The 14592-nt window shown below is 38.1% G+C and overlaps 1 protein-coding gene across 1 annotated transcript in view; it reads right to left on the bottom strand.

The window, feature by feature from the left end:
* INTS14 (integrator complex subunit 14) overlaps positions 1 to 13954 on the bottom strand; it is a 32880-nt gene extending 18926 nt beyond the window's left edge. Inside the window, exons 1-3 of the mRNA XM_053718536.1 lie at positions 13894 to 13954; positions 10196 to 10456; positions 8583 to 8690 (exon numbers count right to left, since the gene is read on the bottom strand). Of these exons, the coding sequence (XP_053574511.1) occupies positions 8583 to 8690; positions 10196 to 10417 (330 nt within the window). The 5' untranslated portion in view covers positions 10418 to 10456; positions 13894 to 13954. The remainder of the gene's footprint in view (positions 1 to 8582; positions 8691 to 10195; positions 10457 to 13893) is intronic.
* Positions 13955 to 14592: the final 638 nt, after the last annotated feature.

Genomic DNA, 14592 nt, shown 5'->3' with positions numbered 1-14592 from the left:
TTCACACAAAAAAATGTATTGTTATGGAGAATCAAAATTTGTAACAAAAATTGTATTTGATCAAAAACGTAAAATTTGTAGGTAAATTATACAGGAATAAATCGTATTAACTATGCACAGCGTAAATCGTAAGTAAGTACACTGGTTGTGTAAAAATTAGGTTCTCATAAATTAAAAGGTGGCGAGTTTTCACCAAAATACTCAAAACGCTAATTATTCTGAAAGGAAAACCTAACCAAACGAAACTTACAGCGAATGTAAGTTACAGTGCAATGAAAACAGAGTAATATGATTTGTATTAAGCGGAATGTTCATGTTTTAAAAAACGTGATTTTCACCTCTGTACTTTACTCTCCATTGTGAACTCTAGCAGAGAGCTCTCATTATTTGTATGGGAGACATCAGACCTGTTTTTAAAGACTTCCATGAGGGCTGCCCCTGCTAGTGTTGGCGTGGAAAACCACGTCTTGACAGGAAAATTTTCCTTAGTGAGATAATTTATCACTTCCTGGGGGCCCTAATAACTGTTAAAAATGGTTCAGATCAGGAGATTAAGATACAATACAGAGCACTGACTGCTCAAGAAAAGGTTATGGAAATACTTTTGCTACTATACAAATATGACTTAAACTTAAAGTGAATGTAAATTTTGATGCTAAAGTGCCCGGTTTTTAAAACTTCGATTAAAAACTGGGGCACTTTAATTCATCAAAATTTTCATTTCACTCCTGTTGTGAAAAAAAACTTACCTTTTAATCTTCACAGCAGCTCCAGCTTCCTCCACCCGTTTCAAAACCTCTTCCTGGGTCTAAAATGAGGCATCCGGCTTCCTCCAATCACAGCAGTGAATCAGACACTGAATCCCCCGGGGGGGAAGCTGTTATTGGAGGATGACCTATCAATCATTTCTGACATCAGAAATGGCTTGTGAGACTGGAGGAAGCTGGAGCTGCTGTGAAGTTTAAAAGGTAAGTTTTTTTTTGTCACAACAGGAGAGAAATGTAAATTTTGATGAATTAAAGTGCCCCTGTTTTTAATCAAAGTTTTAAAAACCGGGCACTTTAGCATCAAAATTTACATTCACTTTAATTGAAATTGATTCTTATTTATATTCACATTTTCTATGTCATGCACGTATCCTTTTTTTTCTTTTTTTCTGTTTTTTCTTTTACTTATCCATAGAGATGTAAACATTTAATAATGCGTATGCGAACTACATTAGGTATTATATGACTTATTGGAATGCGATGATGGACATTCATGATTGATCGGTTTTTGATTATCTGCACAGTGGACTTTCTTGTGGTTATCAATACATCTCGGATTATTTCTTAAAGAATATCATATTGTCCAGCATAAATTAAGAACGGTTAATTATGCATATTTTATTTACATTGTACGAAGCAGAAGTATTAATACATTTTAAATTTTAAAAAAAATGTCTCAGATCACTTTGTACTACATTTTGGGCAATTCCATAAGTAATGGAATGGCAGCTTTATTTTTTTAATACTTGATTATGAAGGGGCTCATTCAGACTCACACTGAAGAATAAATCACTATTGGAATGTAGTGGATTTTGGTAGTTGAAAACTTTATTTTTTTTTACAAATTAAATTAAAAAAAAGTTATGTGCATTTTAAAAACAGACAGGCTTCTTCACGCAGTTAACTCAAATCTGATTAAGCAAATCTACTATAGCTATAAATTACAAACATGTGGAGAAATCAGGTTAATAGGACACACAAACCCACAAGAACTATATTATTTAAACTGATATTAAAATAAACAATAATATTGTCTTTTATAAATAAATAACACAAAAGAGAATAATAATACTCATTGTTCTTATAACTGATGCTGCAGCACAAAACATTAGTGAATCATAAAATATATTATTTATTTCAGACAAATCTTTATATTTATGATGTATGCACAAGTTTTCATGTAACTGCCCTTTTAGACATGCGCCTACACCCAGAGGGATATAAACAAAAATGAAATACATTATAATAATGCATAATGATTTTTGGACTATTCTCTAGAGATATCATAACCCATTTAATAAGGCTTTTGAAATCTAAATGCTATTTGGTCAAGTCTGATACTTTATATACATTCATACTACCCCACAGTTATAATATTAATCTGTATCAGTGAATATATTTCTATACAGCAGGCACCTTTTCACTGACATATATCTTTATCCAGCTCTTTGTCTAGTTCAGAGCAGTACTCCTCCAGGATGCACTATAATGTTGTCTGACAAATTTATACAGTAATAATTCTAGGGCTTCGTCTACAAAGAATGCATAGAGAATTGTGTTATAGCCTGGGATGTACAACCCTGCATCAGTCACCAGTTTGTCACAAAAAGGGTTAACCAATTCCAGAAAAATGCCCAAACTGCCCTTTGCCAATGCCACCCACACTAAACTATCAATGCCACCAATTTAAGATTATTATATCACAAATCCTAAGGAAAAAACAGACAAAGATTAAAGATCTCAAAACATCATTTGGGAAAAGTCAATGTAAAAACAGAATACCGTTATTACTAGTCTCTTCAGTAGAGTGGTTCAAATATTAGACAAAGGCAAAAACTTAAAGGGCCATAATACCCAAATGTTGAAACACTTGAAAGTGATGCAGCATAGCTGTAAAAAGCTGACTAGAAAATATCACCTGAACATCTCTATGTAAAAAAGAAAGATATTTTACCTCAAAAGTTTCTCAGTAGCCACATCCCATTGTAAAGGACTTCTAAGCAAAAAATCAGTATGTCGGTCTTGGGACAGCGGAAGGAGCGAGCTTTCGTGCACACTCATCTTATTTCCCTATTCAGTGTAAGAGAGTTTACAATGAAATCTCACGAGAGTTAAGTGAAATCTCATGAGATCACAGTAAAAGAATTCATGATCTCAGCACTGTTGATGCTGAATGGCTGCTGTTCATTTCTATTTTTTTTTTTACCTGCAGCTGGGCTGCAGCTGAGTATAACTTTTTACACAGAACTTACTCTGCAGAGCTGAGGAAATTGTGAGGTAAAATATCTTCCTTTTTTACATAGAGATGCTCATGTGATATTTTCCTGTCAGCTTTTTACAGTTATGCTGCATTAGTTTCAAGTGATTTAGCATATGAGTATTATGTCCCTTTAATAAAGGATAATTTATTATGAACAAAAAAGGGTCACAGTGCATTTAAATAAAAAAACAGATGCACACAAAAGCTTTTTTAAAACAAAAAAAAAAGAAAATATAACAGAACCTAGTAATGTACTAGTTTAGATATTTGTCGCAAGGTAGCTTGGCAAGGAAAAGATGGTCCCTTATGCTTTTTTACACAGCCTCTTTTGTAGAATAACAATATTATTTTGCTGAAACCACAATTAGTGTCCGACAAGTCCCCCCCAGAGTGTGCAAGGAGGGTAGCCACCCAATTTTTAGGACACGCCATAAAACCACATTGCAAGCCCTGGCCGAAGTTATATGATAAATTATAATTGTAGTTATGTATATAGAATACAACCACCCTTATAAGTAATCCCATTGTGACATCATGAGAAATATTTTGATACCAAACATGACACGTTTGTCATATTTGGTTATACAGTACCATTAAAAGTGAATAGATGTCTTAAGTGTAATCAGCAGGTTGTATGTGTGGATCACAACTGCGGAAATAATAGGAATGTATGCCTTACTTCAAGATACAGTGAGGAGGTTACAATGTATCTATCTGTTTGGCAGGTAAAAGTTACTATTTGAATGGAATTCCTGATCAGTATTTCTGAGTCAGGATGATGCAGGGTGTATATGAATGAATCCCTGATAAGGATGGAATGGTAATCCACTCAGGAGCTGAGGACAATCATACACAGGAGTATTGGAAATAGTACTATGTTAGGATAGGCAGTTGGTGTGATAACATAGTGTTACGGTACCCACTGTGTACCAAGGGTTAATACCAGATGAACAATGTCCTGCATAGGGAATCAGCAATTCACAACCCAGCCAGTTTCAGGTTTAAAACAGAATGTCTGCTTTATTTGAAGGCAGCACACAGATTTATACACCCTCGCTTCAGGTTACAAAGGGCATTGGTTTAACAGTAAAGCAAACATATGAACAATGCATCAAACAATTGTCTATTCACAGGTAAAACAGATTAACATATTAAGTTAATTAACTAGGGAAGAACGTTTACTCAGACAATCTGATGTTGGGCAGTCTAGTTAACATAATCACACAAGGACACAATCAGTTTACCCAGACAGACTCCTGAGACACAATCAGATCTTAAACATACATAGAATACATCTTATTACAGAATATAGGAACAGTTCTTATTAGCTATAAAGTCTTTTATGCCCACTTTGCTTATAGAGTCACAATTGCTCCCACAAGGGGCACTCACACCCTGTACCCATCCTGTATTTATGGATACAGGGTGACATAGACATAAGACAGAGGTATGAAAGTACATGGGGTGTCCAGCATATAAAATTCCATATTTCCATGCAGTCTCTGGGTATCCTTAAGCCCATGTACCTCCAGCCCAAAGAATGTTCCATAACAGGCCCTCCAATGTACAGTGGCGAGATTGGTTTTGTCACATCTCTCCCCTTTTCCAAACAGACTAACAGGGTATCTGACCTCCTGCCGGTCAGTGCCCTGGTTAGTCCAGCAACCCACCCATAAAACACAATTAGTAGTACAGCCCACCCACAATAAATGGTTACTACACCTGAGTACGGGGAAAACTTGTCCATGTCCAGGTGCCTCACCACAGCTGTGTGGGGGACTGGTACGCTGAATTGGTGGGTTGCGAGGTGGGCAGAGACCAGCTGTACTCTGCCCGGGTGCCAGCACTACCATGGAAGTAGCCTGGTGGGAGCCTGGTTGCTGGAGGGGAAGACCGACTGTCTCCCCTTCGGATACATAGCTGTGCTGCTGGAGGGGGAGACCAATCGTCTCCCCTTTGGCTAAACAGCCGTGTTGCTGGGGGACAGGACCATCAAACTCCTCTCCCTCTGGTTTGTCATGCTCGGCTGTCCAGGGTATATACTGTGGCATATACCACCAGAGCGCCTGGTAGGCATGTCAGTTTGCTGGGACAATCCATCTGTATTCCCGTTATGAGAGAGAATTCCTGTCCATACAAACAAGGGTTCAAATTCCTCAGTGCCCAGACCAGGGCCAAACAGTCCTTCAAAATCCCATCAGCTTCTTTACGAGTTTTCTGTACCTGCTCTTTATAGGTATCCACAATCCCTTCATACTGACATAGGGTGCCCTTGAGTTGCTGCACCTCACTATGAGCCAGCGTCAGCTTCTCCTCCAGTGTCACTAAGTTTGTCTTTAATGTTTCATGTTCCACTCTCAAGCTGGTGTTTTCTGCAGTCTGTCGGTGCAGCTTGTCTAGCAGAGATTCACGTTCTAAACGTGCTTTTTCCTCTGCGCTCCTCTTCTCCTTCATCAGCGCATTGTAACGGGACCTCCACATATCAATAGCGGATAGAGATTTACTGAGCTCATCGTCCTGGGGCTTAGCAGCAGGTGGGTCAGTCTCTGCTGCATGGATCTGGGCACGGGTAGTCACAGAGTTAACATCAGCGGGACCCATAGGAGCGTAGGCAGAAACAAGGGGGGCCAAGTCATTTCCAAGAAGAACATCAGCAGGTAAGTCCTTCTTGACCCCCACATTCACAGGTCTAGCGCCCACTCCCCAATCCAAATGTACCCTGGCAACAGGTAGGCTGAACACATCGCCCCCTGCTACCCTCACAGCCACAGTGTCTCCAGTGTACTGTTTCTCAGACACCAAGTTCTTTTGAAGCAAGGTCATGGTAGCACCAGTATCCCGTAGACCACTGACCTTCTTCCCATTCACTTTAACCAGTTGCCGGTTATTCCGGTGGGCAGCTTGCACAAGGTCTGCCTCATGTAGGATGCTCCAGCATTCTTGCGCCTCTACGTAGCGGGCCGCAGGCTGAGGATTACGTGGGATTCCGCCGGCGGGTCTTCTCCAGGACTGCGCTTGGTTCGCTGCGTTTAGGGGACACTCTGGTCTTTTGTGCCCTAGTTGCTTACATCTAAAGCACCGAATAGGTTGTGAGTAGCACCGCAAATTGAACAGGGCTCTCTGAGGGTAGTTCGTGGCCGGAGGCCGTGTGGTATAGCGGTGCGCCGGGGTTTGGTAACTGGCAGCTGCTGGGGTGACTGGGGGTCTGTACTCCACTCTAGCAGGGGGCTTAGTGGTAGCAGTGTCCAGTTTGCGGGCATCCGTATACTCATCTGCCAAGCGAGCCGCTTCCTGCAGGGTGGAGGGTTTACGGTCCCGAACCCACTCTCGAACTCCTGCGGGTAACTTGTCGAAGCAATGTTCCAACAGGAATAGCTGCAGCACCTCTTCCCCAGATATGGCTTGGCACCCCGCTATCCAGTGAGCTGCTGTGCGGTGCACCTTACATGCCCACTCAAGGTAGGAATCTCCAGCTAATTTAACAGTGTCTCTGAACCGCCTCCGGTATGCCTCCGGTGTAACCGCATACCTGGAGAGCAGAGCCTCTTTTACAGTATTATAATCCCTGACTTCCTCATCTGGAATGGCCCGAAAAGCCTCTCTGGCCCGGCCGGATAATTTTCCAGATAATATCGTGACCCAGTCCTCTGCGGGTACCTTGTGTAGTGCACATTGCCTCTCAAAATCCGCAAGGTACCCATCAATCTCTCCTTCTGTTTCCAGGAAGTTTTTAAAAGCTGCAAAATTTACTTTTCTCTTTTCCATCTTAGTCAGTATTGTAATAATCCCCCTCTTCCTGAGGTTACTGGCTTGTGTAGTTGCTCTTCTGGGCGATAAGGTTCATTCCGTCGCTGCCACCAATGTTACAGTACCCACTGTGTACCAAGGGTTAATACCAGATGAACAATGTCCTGCATAGGGAATCAGCAATTCACAACCCAGCCAGTTTCAGGTTTAAAACAGAATGTCTGCTTTATTTGAAGGCAGCACACAGATTTATACACCCTCGCTTCAGGTTACAAAGGGCATTGGTTTAACAGTAAAGCAAACATATGAACAATGCATCAAACAATTGTCTATTCACAGGTAAAACAGATTAACATATTAAGTTAATTAACTAGGGAAGAACGTTTACTCAGACAATCTGATGTTGGGCAGTCTAGTTAACATAATCACACAAGGACACAATCAGTTTACCCAGACAGACTCCTGAGACACAATCAGATCTTAAACATACATAGAATACATCTTATTACAGAATATAGGAACAGTTCTTATTAGCTATAAAGTCTTTTATGCCCACTTTGCTTATAGAGTCACAATTGCTCCCACAAGGGGCACTCACACCCTGTACCCATCCTGTATTTATGGATACAGGGTGACATAGACATAAGACAGAGGTATGAAAGTACATGGGGTGTCCAGCATATAAAATTCCATATTTCCATGCAGTCTCTGGGTATCCTTAAGCCCATGTACCTCCAGCCCAAAGAATGTTCCATAACAGGCCCTCCAATGTACAGTGGCGAGATTGGTTTTGTCACACATAGTATTACAGGTTGAGCAGTAGTTGTAAAACCAATCACTCCGTGGGTGCGATACTCCCTTTCTGTGAGTCACTGAGTACACAGGAAGAGTCTTAGGTGTGTACAGCTGCTGAACGCTGTTAGCCTGTTGAGGCGGATTCACGCTGAGAGTTGCGCTGTTTGTGAGACCTGACAGGCAGATGGGTGGAGTCCGGCTGTGCGCTCTGCTGCAGGAATACTGACAGGCGGATCACTCCGTTGTTTATCACACTACTCCTGAGGCGTGTGAAGAGGAATGAAAGGAGGTATCCGGTGAGTGGTTTTTGAGTAAATGTGAAAGGCTTCTGTACAAAGTCACAATAGTTCACAAGCTGATAACGGATGAGACCGCAGTTGCGGTATGAGGGTCACTCGATCTGCAAGAGATAATTTTAACCAAGGAGGGTAATGCAGCAGCGGTGTTCGGCAATGCGAATTAGGAACAATTCAGACTTAGGATATAAGTCCCTTTTAGTAGCTCAGGTAGGCTCCGTATTAAGAAAGGCTTTAACTCCTTAGGAAAGGTAGACTTGAACAGAGAGAGGTAAATCCCTGTAGCAGGTCTGTGAAGCTGTCTGCTTAACTGGAAACAATACTGAAGCAAGGAGGGAGGCGTGTCCAGGCTTTAAATAACCTTGCTAGGTGTGAGCACAGGTAAAATTAAAGGGACAGAAAGAAATGAGGAAAATCCATGACATAAAGATATCCTAGATTGTTACCTCTGCTTAACCTCAGATTTGTGTCTCGAGCAGAGTGAGAAGACTTCATCATATAAAAGGTAATAAAATCATTCTTCCCAAAGTTTGACTTTTTAGATAGTTCTGATAAGGAGTTGTAAATAGCTGACACAGAAATACAGTACACAAAAAGGAAAGAAAAATTAACCACTGACATCCTAAAATAACGTGGTTTTCATGACATAGCTGTTATCAACAATACCAATAAGATATGTGAGAAGATGGTCTTGGTAATTTATTTGCAATTAAATACCTGACATGGAATAGATGCCCCCCACTCCTGTTGCACCACACTAGAAACTCCTTGAAGAGCTGCTTCCAGGCAAGTCTTGTCATAGTCATCCATATTGCTTAATGCTTCCTAAAAGAGAGATAATATCTGTCATTAACCAAAAACCTTGTATGTGATCTTATACCATACTGACTACAAGACAGGATGATGGGCCCAAAAATAAATAAGAGATAAGCCAGAAAGCTAAAACAATTGGTAGACTGTCAAATAATGTCCAAACTATTAGTACACAAATAAGAATTGCTTCTAAGCTGATTCTCCAACTATTATCTCTATTTTCATTTCCTTAATAACAAAATTAGCTGGCACGAATAGGGTGGACTTGATTTAAATCAATAACAACTTTTTAGATTATTTTTCCAGTTATATCAGACAATACTGATTTGGTTATATAATTAGAAAGAGATAGATCCATCAATCAATAAATGAAATTATTCGGAGGTGAACTATCTCCAGTTTAATAGGTTAATCATTCATATATGATTAACTTTTCAGCTGTACTTTAGTGGAAGGAGAAAAATAATGATTACCTTAATAATAACAATTTTAAATAGTTTTATTTAACTAAAACAATAACATTTTTTCTCTTGCCCCTTCCTCCTCAGACTAAAGTCCTTGTGCAGAGCTATTCCACTTCAAACAAACTTCTATTTCTTGAAACGTAGTAAGGGGTTGATTATGTGTACAGAAATTTTCAGGGGAGCAATGGCATTAAAGGAACTATAAAGTCAAAATTAAACTTTCGTGATTCAGATAGGACATGCAATTTTAACAACTTTGAAACTCCTTCAGCTAGCTCCCAGTAGAATATTGTTCTCTTTCAGCCAAGGATACCAAATGAAGCAAATTTGATAAAAGAAGTAAATCAGAAAATTGTATTCTCTAACTGAATCATGAAATAAAACTTTTGGGGTTATGTCCCTTTAAGTTGAAGAAGGGGAATGTTATTTCTGCAGACACAAATTCAGTTTTGAGAACTATAAAACCAATAGATAGAAAAACTGACCTAAATAATCTTACAAAAACCTCTGGGGGAGCATGACATTGTGAAAATAAATACACATTACAGCCATGACTATACAGCCTGTTGCTATAGAATTAAAAACAAATCCTTATTTCAGGCCGAATAACCTTTAGAATATATCTTAAATAGAAGCTATCTTAAGAAATATTTTTTTCTCAAAACTAATCCTAGTTAAATTTAAAATAAAATCCACTATAAAGCATTCTATTAAAACACAGAATATTATTTTAATTGAGAGAGATAACACAATTCATAACACTTAAATGCATATGAATAAGCTGCATTTACAAATGTCAGAAATATTTTTTGGGAATTTAAATTAAAACTTATACTGCAGCATTGGTTTTGTACTTCCTACTAATCCTCACTGGCTGATATGGACAAGTGACTCTCATTTACTGGTGGAAAGGGACACACCTCTGCAAGTATAACCAGATAAGGAAAAACAAAATACCATTTTTTAGATGAAACAAAGAAATGTGTTGACTGCAATGCCCCTTTAACTGTTTACATCCTCCCTTCTATTATATATCCCAATATGGTTAGTCACCTGTAGTGTATTGTAATCTCTTGTGAAAGGGACCATTAATTCCCAAAGAGAGGAGAATGCAACCAGAGCAGTGAACTCTAGTTTATAGTTAGTGGCCATATGTTCAAACAGCATTGTGAGGCCATGAGATGCCAGGTGTTTCCGCTGGAATTCTTCTGACCCTTCAACTGGGACAGGTCTTGTCATGGAAAGTGAAACATCCATCACTACTATCGTAGGCATGGTTACGTAGTGGCCAGTGGAATACTAAAGGAAGGAATGCTGAAATGTGAAACAAAAAACAGTTATCCACAGCATAATCCACAATAGAGATAAAAACACTGATTTAGTCATTTAAAATATTAGATATCTTATTGTTCATTCACATGCACTTCTCATTAATTGCCCTTTTTAAGGCAGAGCCGTATTCACTTTCTACTTGAGCCATAGTTCACCAATAAGTAAATACCAGTTAATTGTCAAAAAAAAAAAAAAAAATGTAATCTAACTCAGTTCAAAATGAAGAGTATGACAAAGACTTATTCTAATAAAAGTTCTATTTATTAAATACAAAATTAAAAATGAAAATGGAAGGCCATCTCCACAAAAGCAAGTTAGGACCACAATCCCAAAAAGGAAAGCTAACATGTTTCGGCTCATCAAGCCTTAATCATAGCTAAAGGTTACAGAAAATCTACAGCCATTAAAAAGGGAACACCCTGACGTTTAATAGGTTAAGAACAAACAGGGGGAGTGTCCCGTGGTTAACCATTTTTTTTAACCCACACAATACTTGCAATAAAGTAATACATTGTATATGCCCATGTAAAAAAGAAAAAAGGTTAATATCAGCATAAAACCTAATATTGTGGAGGATAAACATAAATGCATACAATTATTCATAAATATGCTATTTCAAATAAATGCACTTAAGATGCAATAGGAATACATTCCAAGACACAGACATATTTATATACGTGTACGTAAATACGAAAGAATGTATTGATACACAATGGTGCATAAATAAGTGGGTGAAAATATACCACACAATTATATTGCAAAAGAGCATTTAGGAGAAAAAACTCTCATTGGTATATGATGTATCAAAGCTATATAGGTTATGATATAAAATATAAACATGTTATATTGCCAGGAAAATACAAAGAAAGTTGAAATTACTCCTAATAATAGATCAGATCATACTCTGAGTTAAAGCCCAATGGAGCTCTGGTTTGGAGAGTAAATATCCAGAACATCTCTCTTTTTTGTAAAAGTTTAGTTCTGTCACCCCCTCGTTTTGGGGGAAATACCCTCTCAATTGCTTGCCATCTCAGAGTATGATCCGATTTCTCATGGACCTGAACAAAGCGTTGAACTAAAGCTGTCTTTGATCTGCCAACACTAATGGTAGAAAGGTGTTCACGAATGTGAGAATTGACATCTCGCGTCCTTAACCCTACGTATTGAAGTTTACACTGGGTGCAAGATAATAGATAAATAACAAAAGTGGAAATGCAGTTAAGGCATGATTTAATATGATATTGTGTGCCAGTGGTTTCAGACCTAAATATGCCAGATATCAAAGCTGAATCACAGGGATGACATCTGTTGCTGCCGCATCTAAACATACCCTTATGGGATAACCAAGATCCCATTACTCTGTTGGAATCCGGTAATTGTGAGGGTGAAAGTAAATTACCTAAAGTTTTAGTTTTCCTGTATGAGCATCTCACACCTTTACTGACGCATCCAATTAAACCATCGTCAACAGCTAACATTTGAAAATGTTTATTATGTTGCAAATGGATGGATAATGTTCACTGTATGTAGTAACAAAGGTGACTCCCTCATGCTTTTCAGTATGTTTAGTTCTATCTGATAAAAGATATTTCCTATTGAGTATTTTTGTTTCTCTCTCTGCTCTAGAAATTACATGTGGGGGATAGCCTCTTTGTTGCAAACGATTTCTAAGATTAAGGGACTCTTTCACAAAAGTTTCATCAGACGTACAATTGCGTTTTAATCTGATGAATTGTCCCTTAGCAACAGCATAAAGGAAAAATGTTGAGGATGGCAACTTCTTGCATGAAAAAAAGAGTATTACCTGCAATCGGTTTTCTATAAACCTCAGTAAAAACTCTTCCATTGCTACACCCAATTAATGTAAAATCAAAAAAATTAAATTTAAACTTGTTCATCTCAAAAGTGAAGTGAACACAAGTCCACAATCGTTATTATTGAGATACTGCAAAAATGGTGCTACCAGCATATCAGACCCCTGCCAAATCAGCAAGAGGTCGTCAATAAAACGACGATAAAAAGAAATGTTGTCTTTGAAAGGTTCACATCTCCATAGATGTGAGACCACTCCCACCAACCTAGAAACAGGTTGTCATAGGAAGGAGCAAACTTTGCTCCCATAGCGGTCCCACATCTCTGGAGATAGAACCCCCCCCTCAAACGAAAAATAGTTATGTGTGAGCAGAAAATATGCTACCTGCATAATGTATTCTTGTAGATGTGACAACTCTCTTTTGTATTTAGGTCCATAGATAGCTTTTCATAGTTATTGGAATCACTTGTCGATAAGCCTCATCTAAGTATTGTTGTTTATTTAGAACAACAACAGAGCCCCCCTTGTCTGCCCCCCTTATCACAATATCTGAGTTTAATTCTCGTATAGCTTGTCTCTATTTAAAAGTGATGTTACCTGGAGTTCTATCAGTTCTATAAAATAGATTACGAAGATCCTGTTCGACTCCTTTTTAAAAGGTTTTCAAGGTAACACCTCTGCTGTGTATGGGGTAAAAGGATGAAACATTTTTAAATCCCTTAACACTAGCTATTTCAGTCAGATCAGTGGGGTTGTCATTAATCTCATGTGACAGATCCTCCATAGAGGTAATGTCACATAATTCATCAAAAGATAAAGCACAATTAGAGAATACATTTTCGTGTGGTGTAATTTCATCAGTTTGATTGTCAATCCTAGGTGTCTCACCTGAGGAGAAATGCTTCTGTAAAGTAATGTTGCGTATTAATTTATTAACATCTAACTCAGTTTATCATATTTGGCTCTTACATTGGAAGCTAAACAAACAGAGGTGTAACTACATATATAGTAAGACTCCCCAAACAATTTAGGTACAGAAAAAGTGAGACCTGCACACTGTGTGACACTAACTCAATAGTACTGGTACTGTCACATCAACAATGACACAGACCCGTGTGAAGTGATAACAGCGTCAGCACCAACACTCAGATACATATATCACAGCAACAGCCACTGATATATTATCATATAAAACAGTAACATTCACACAAGTATATACTCACATACACTGACTTTTTACACACCAACCTCCTCATAAATTATATGGTACCCAGTCCCAGAGTGAATTACACGATAACTACAGTGACACAGTAAACGCCTGCCATACAGCCCTCACATTGAGGTAGACTTGTACATAACAATAGCTCATACTGATTCACGCTGTCAGTCTGGAAATTCTCTAGATCTACTAAGTATTCTAATAACCCTCCAATGGAACGAATATCCCCCGTTCTTAGATTATCCTATGTAACCCACTCAGTACGACTTGAGTGACCCTTATCGAATATCTGAAGTATTGGTGAAACCTATTTTACAGTAACCTAAGCACTGACCAGTTATATTGCACATGGCAGCAGCAAATACACTAATCAAGTTTTATACCTACAGGATACCACAATTCCCTTTCAGAACACGAATAAGTGAAACCCGGACACTTTCAAGCAACGCACACGCAGCACAAGCACTCAAACATTCCCAGGAAACAAGACCGTTACTAGGGTTCCGCCTTTGTTTGCTACCTGTTATTGATAGAATTATTTGTTACTCCGATAACAGTCAGTGAGATATCGTATTAGAACAGACGTGGCTTTAACATTATTAGAACTGCTTGATATTCTCAAAGTATTGCTAAAAAACAGAATGGTCAATATTATAATAATTTTATATTATAATAATGATACTATAATTGCCTGATACTCTTCATTGATAAAAAAAAAAAAATAGTACCTAAAACTTTCACAGTAATTTACTTTATGACAAATATAGGCTCATGAAATATAAAGTAATTGACAAAAATTATTCAGAGAACATCATTCTATATGCACATTATATATGTATCACCAATTTAATCATGCATCGCAAAATATACTTAAATTCACAATAAATAATTTTATATGCACTATATATAGAGAACAAAACAAAAAAGAGAAAAAGTAAAAAACTAGCCAAAAACTTCTTATTAGGAAGAAAACATGTGCAAAGGTAAAGGATAACATGGGATAACCAGAGATATACACTCTGGTCGAATATGCATCAATCAATATCAAAAGTATTTATACAATATATCACAGTAAAAGTATTCATA

Source organism: Bombina bombina, chromosome 6 (genome assembly GCF_027579735.1).
Source record: "Bombina bombina isolate aBomBom1 chromosome 6, aBomBom1.pri, whole genome shotgun sequence".
NCBI lineage: Eukaryota > Metazoa > Chordata > Amphibia > Anura > Bombinatoridae > Bombina > Bombina bombina.
The sequence above is the reverse complement of the archived record's forward strand: the minus strand, read 5'-3'. Positions and strand labels throughout refer to the sequence as shown.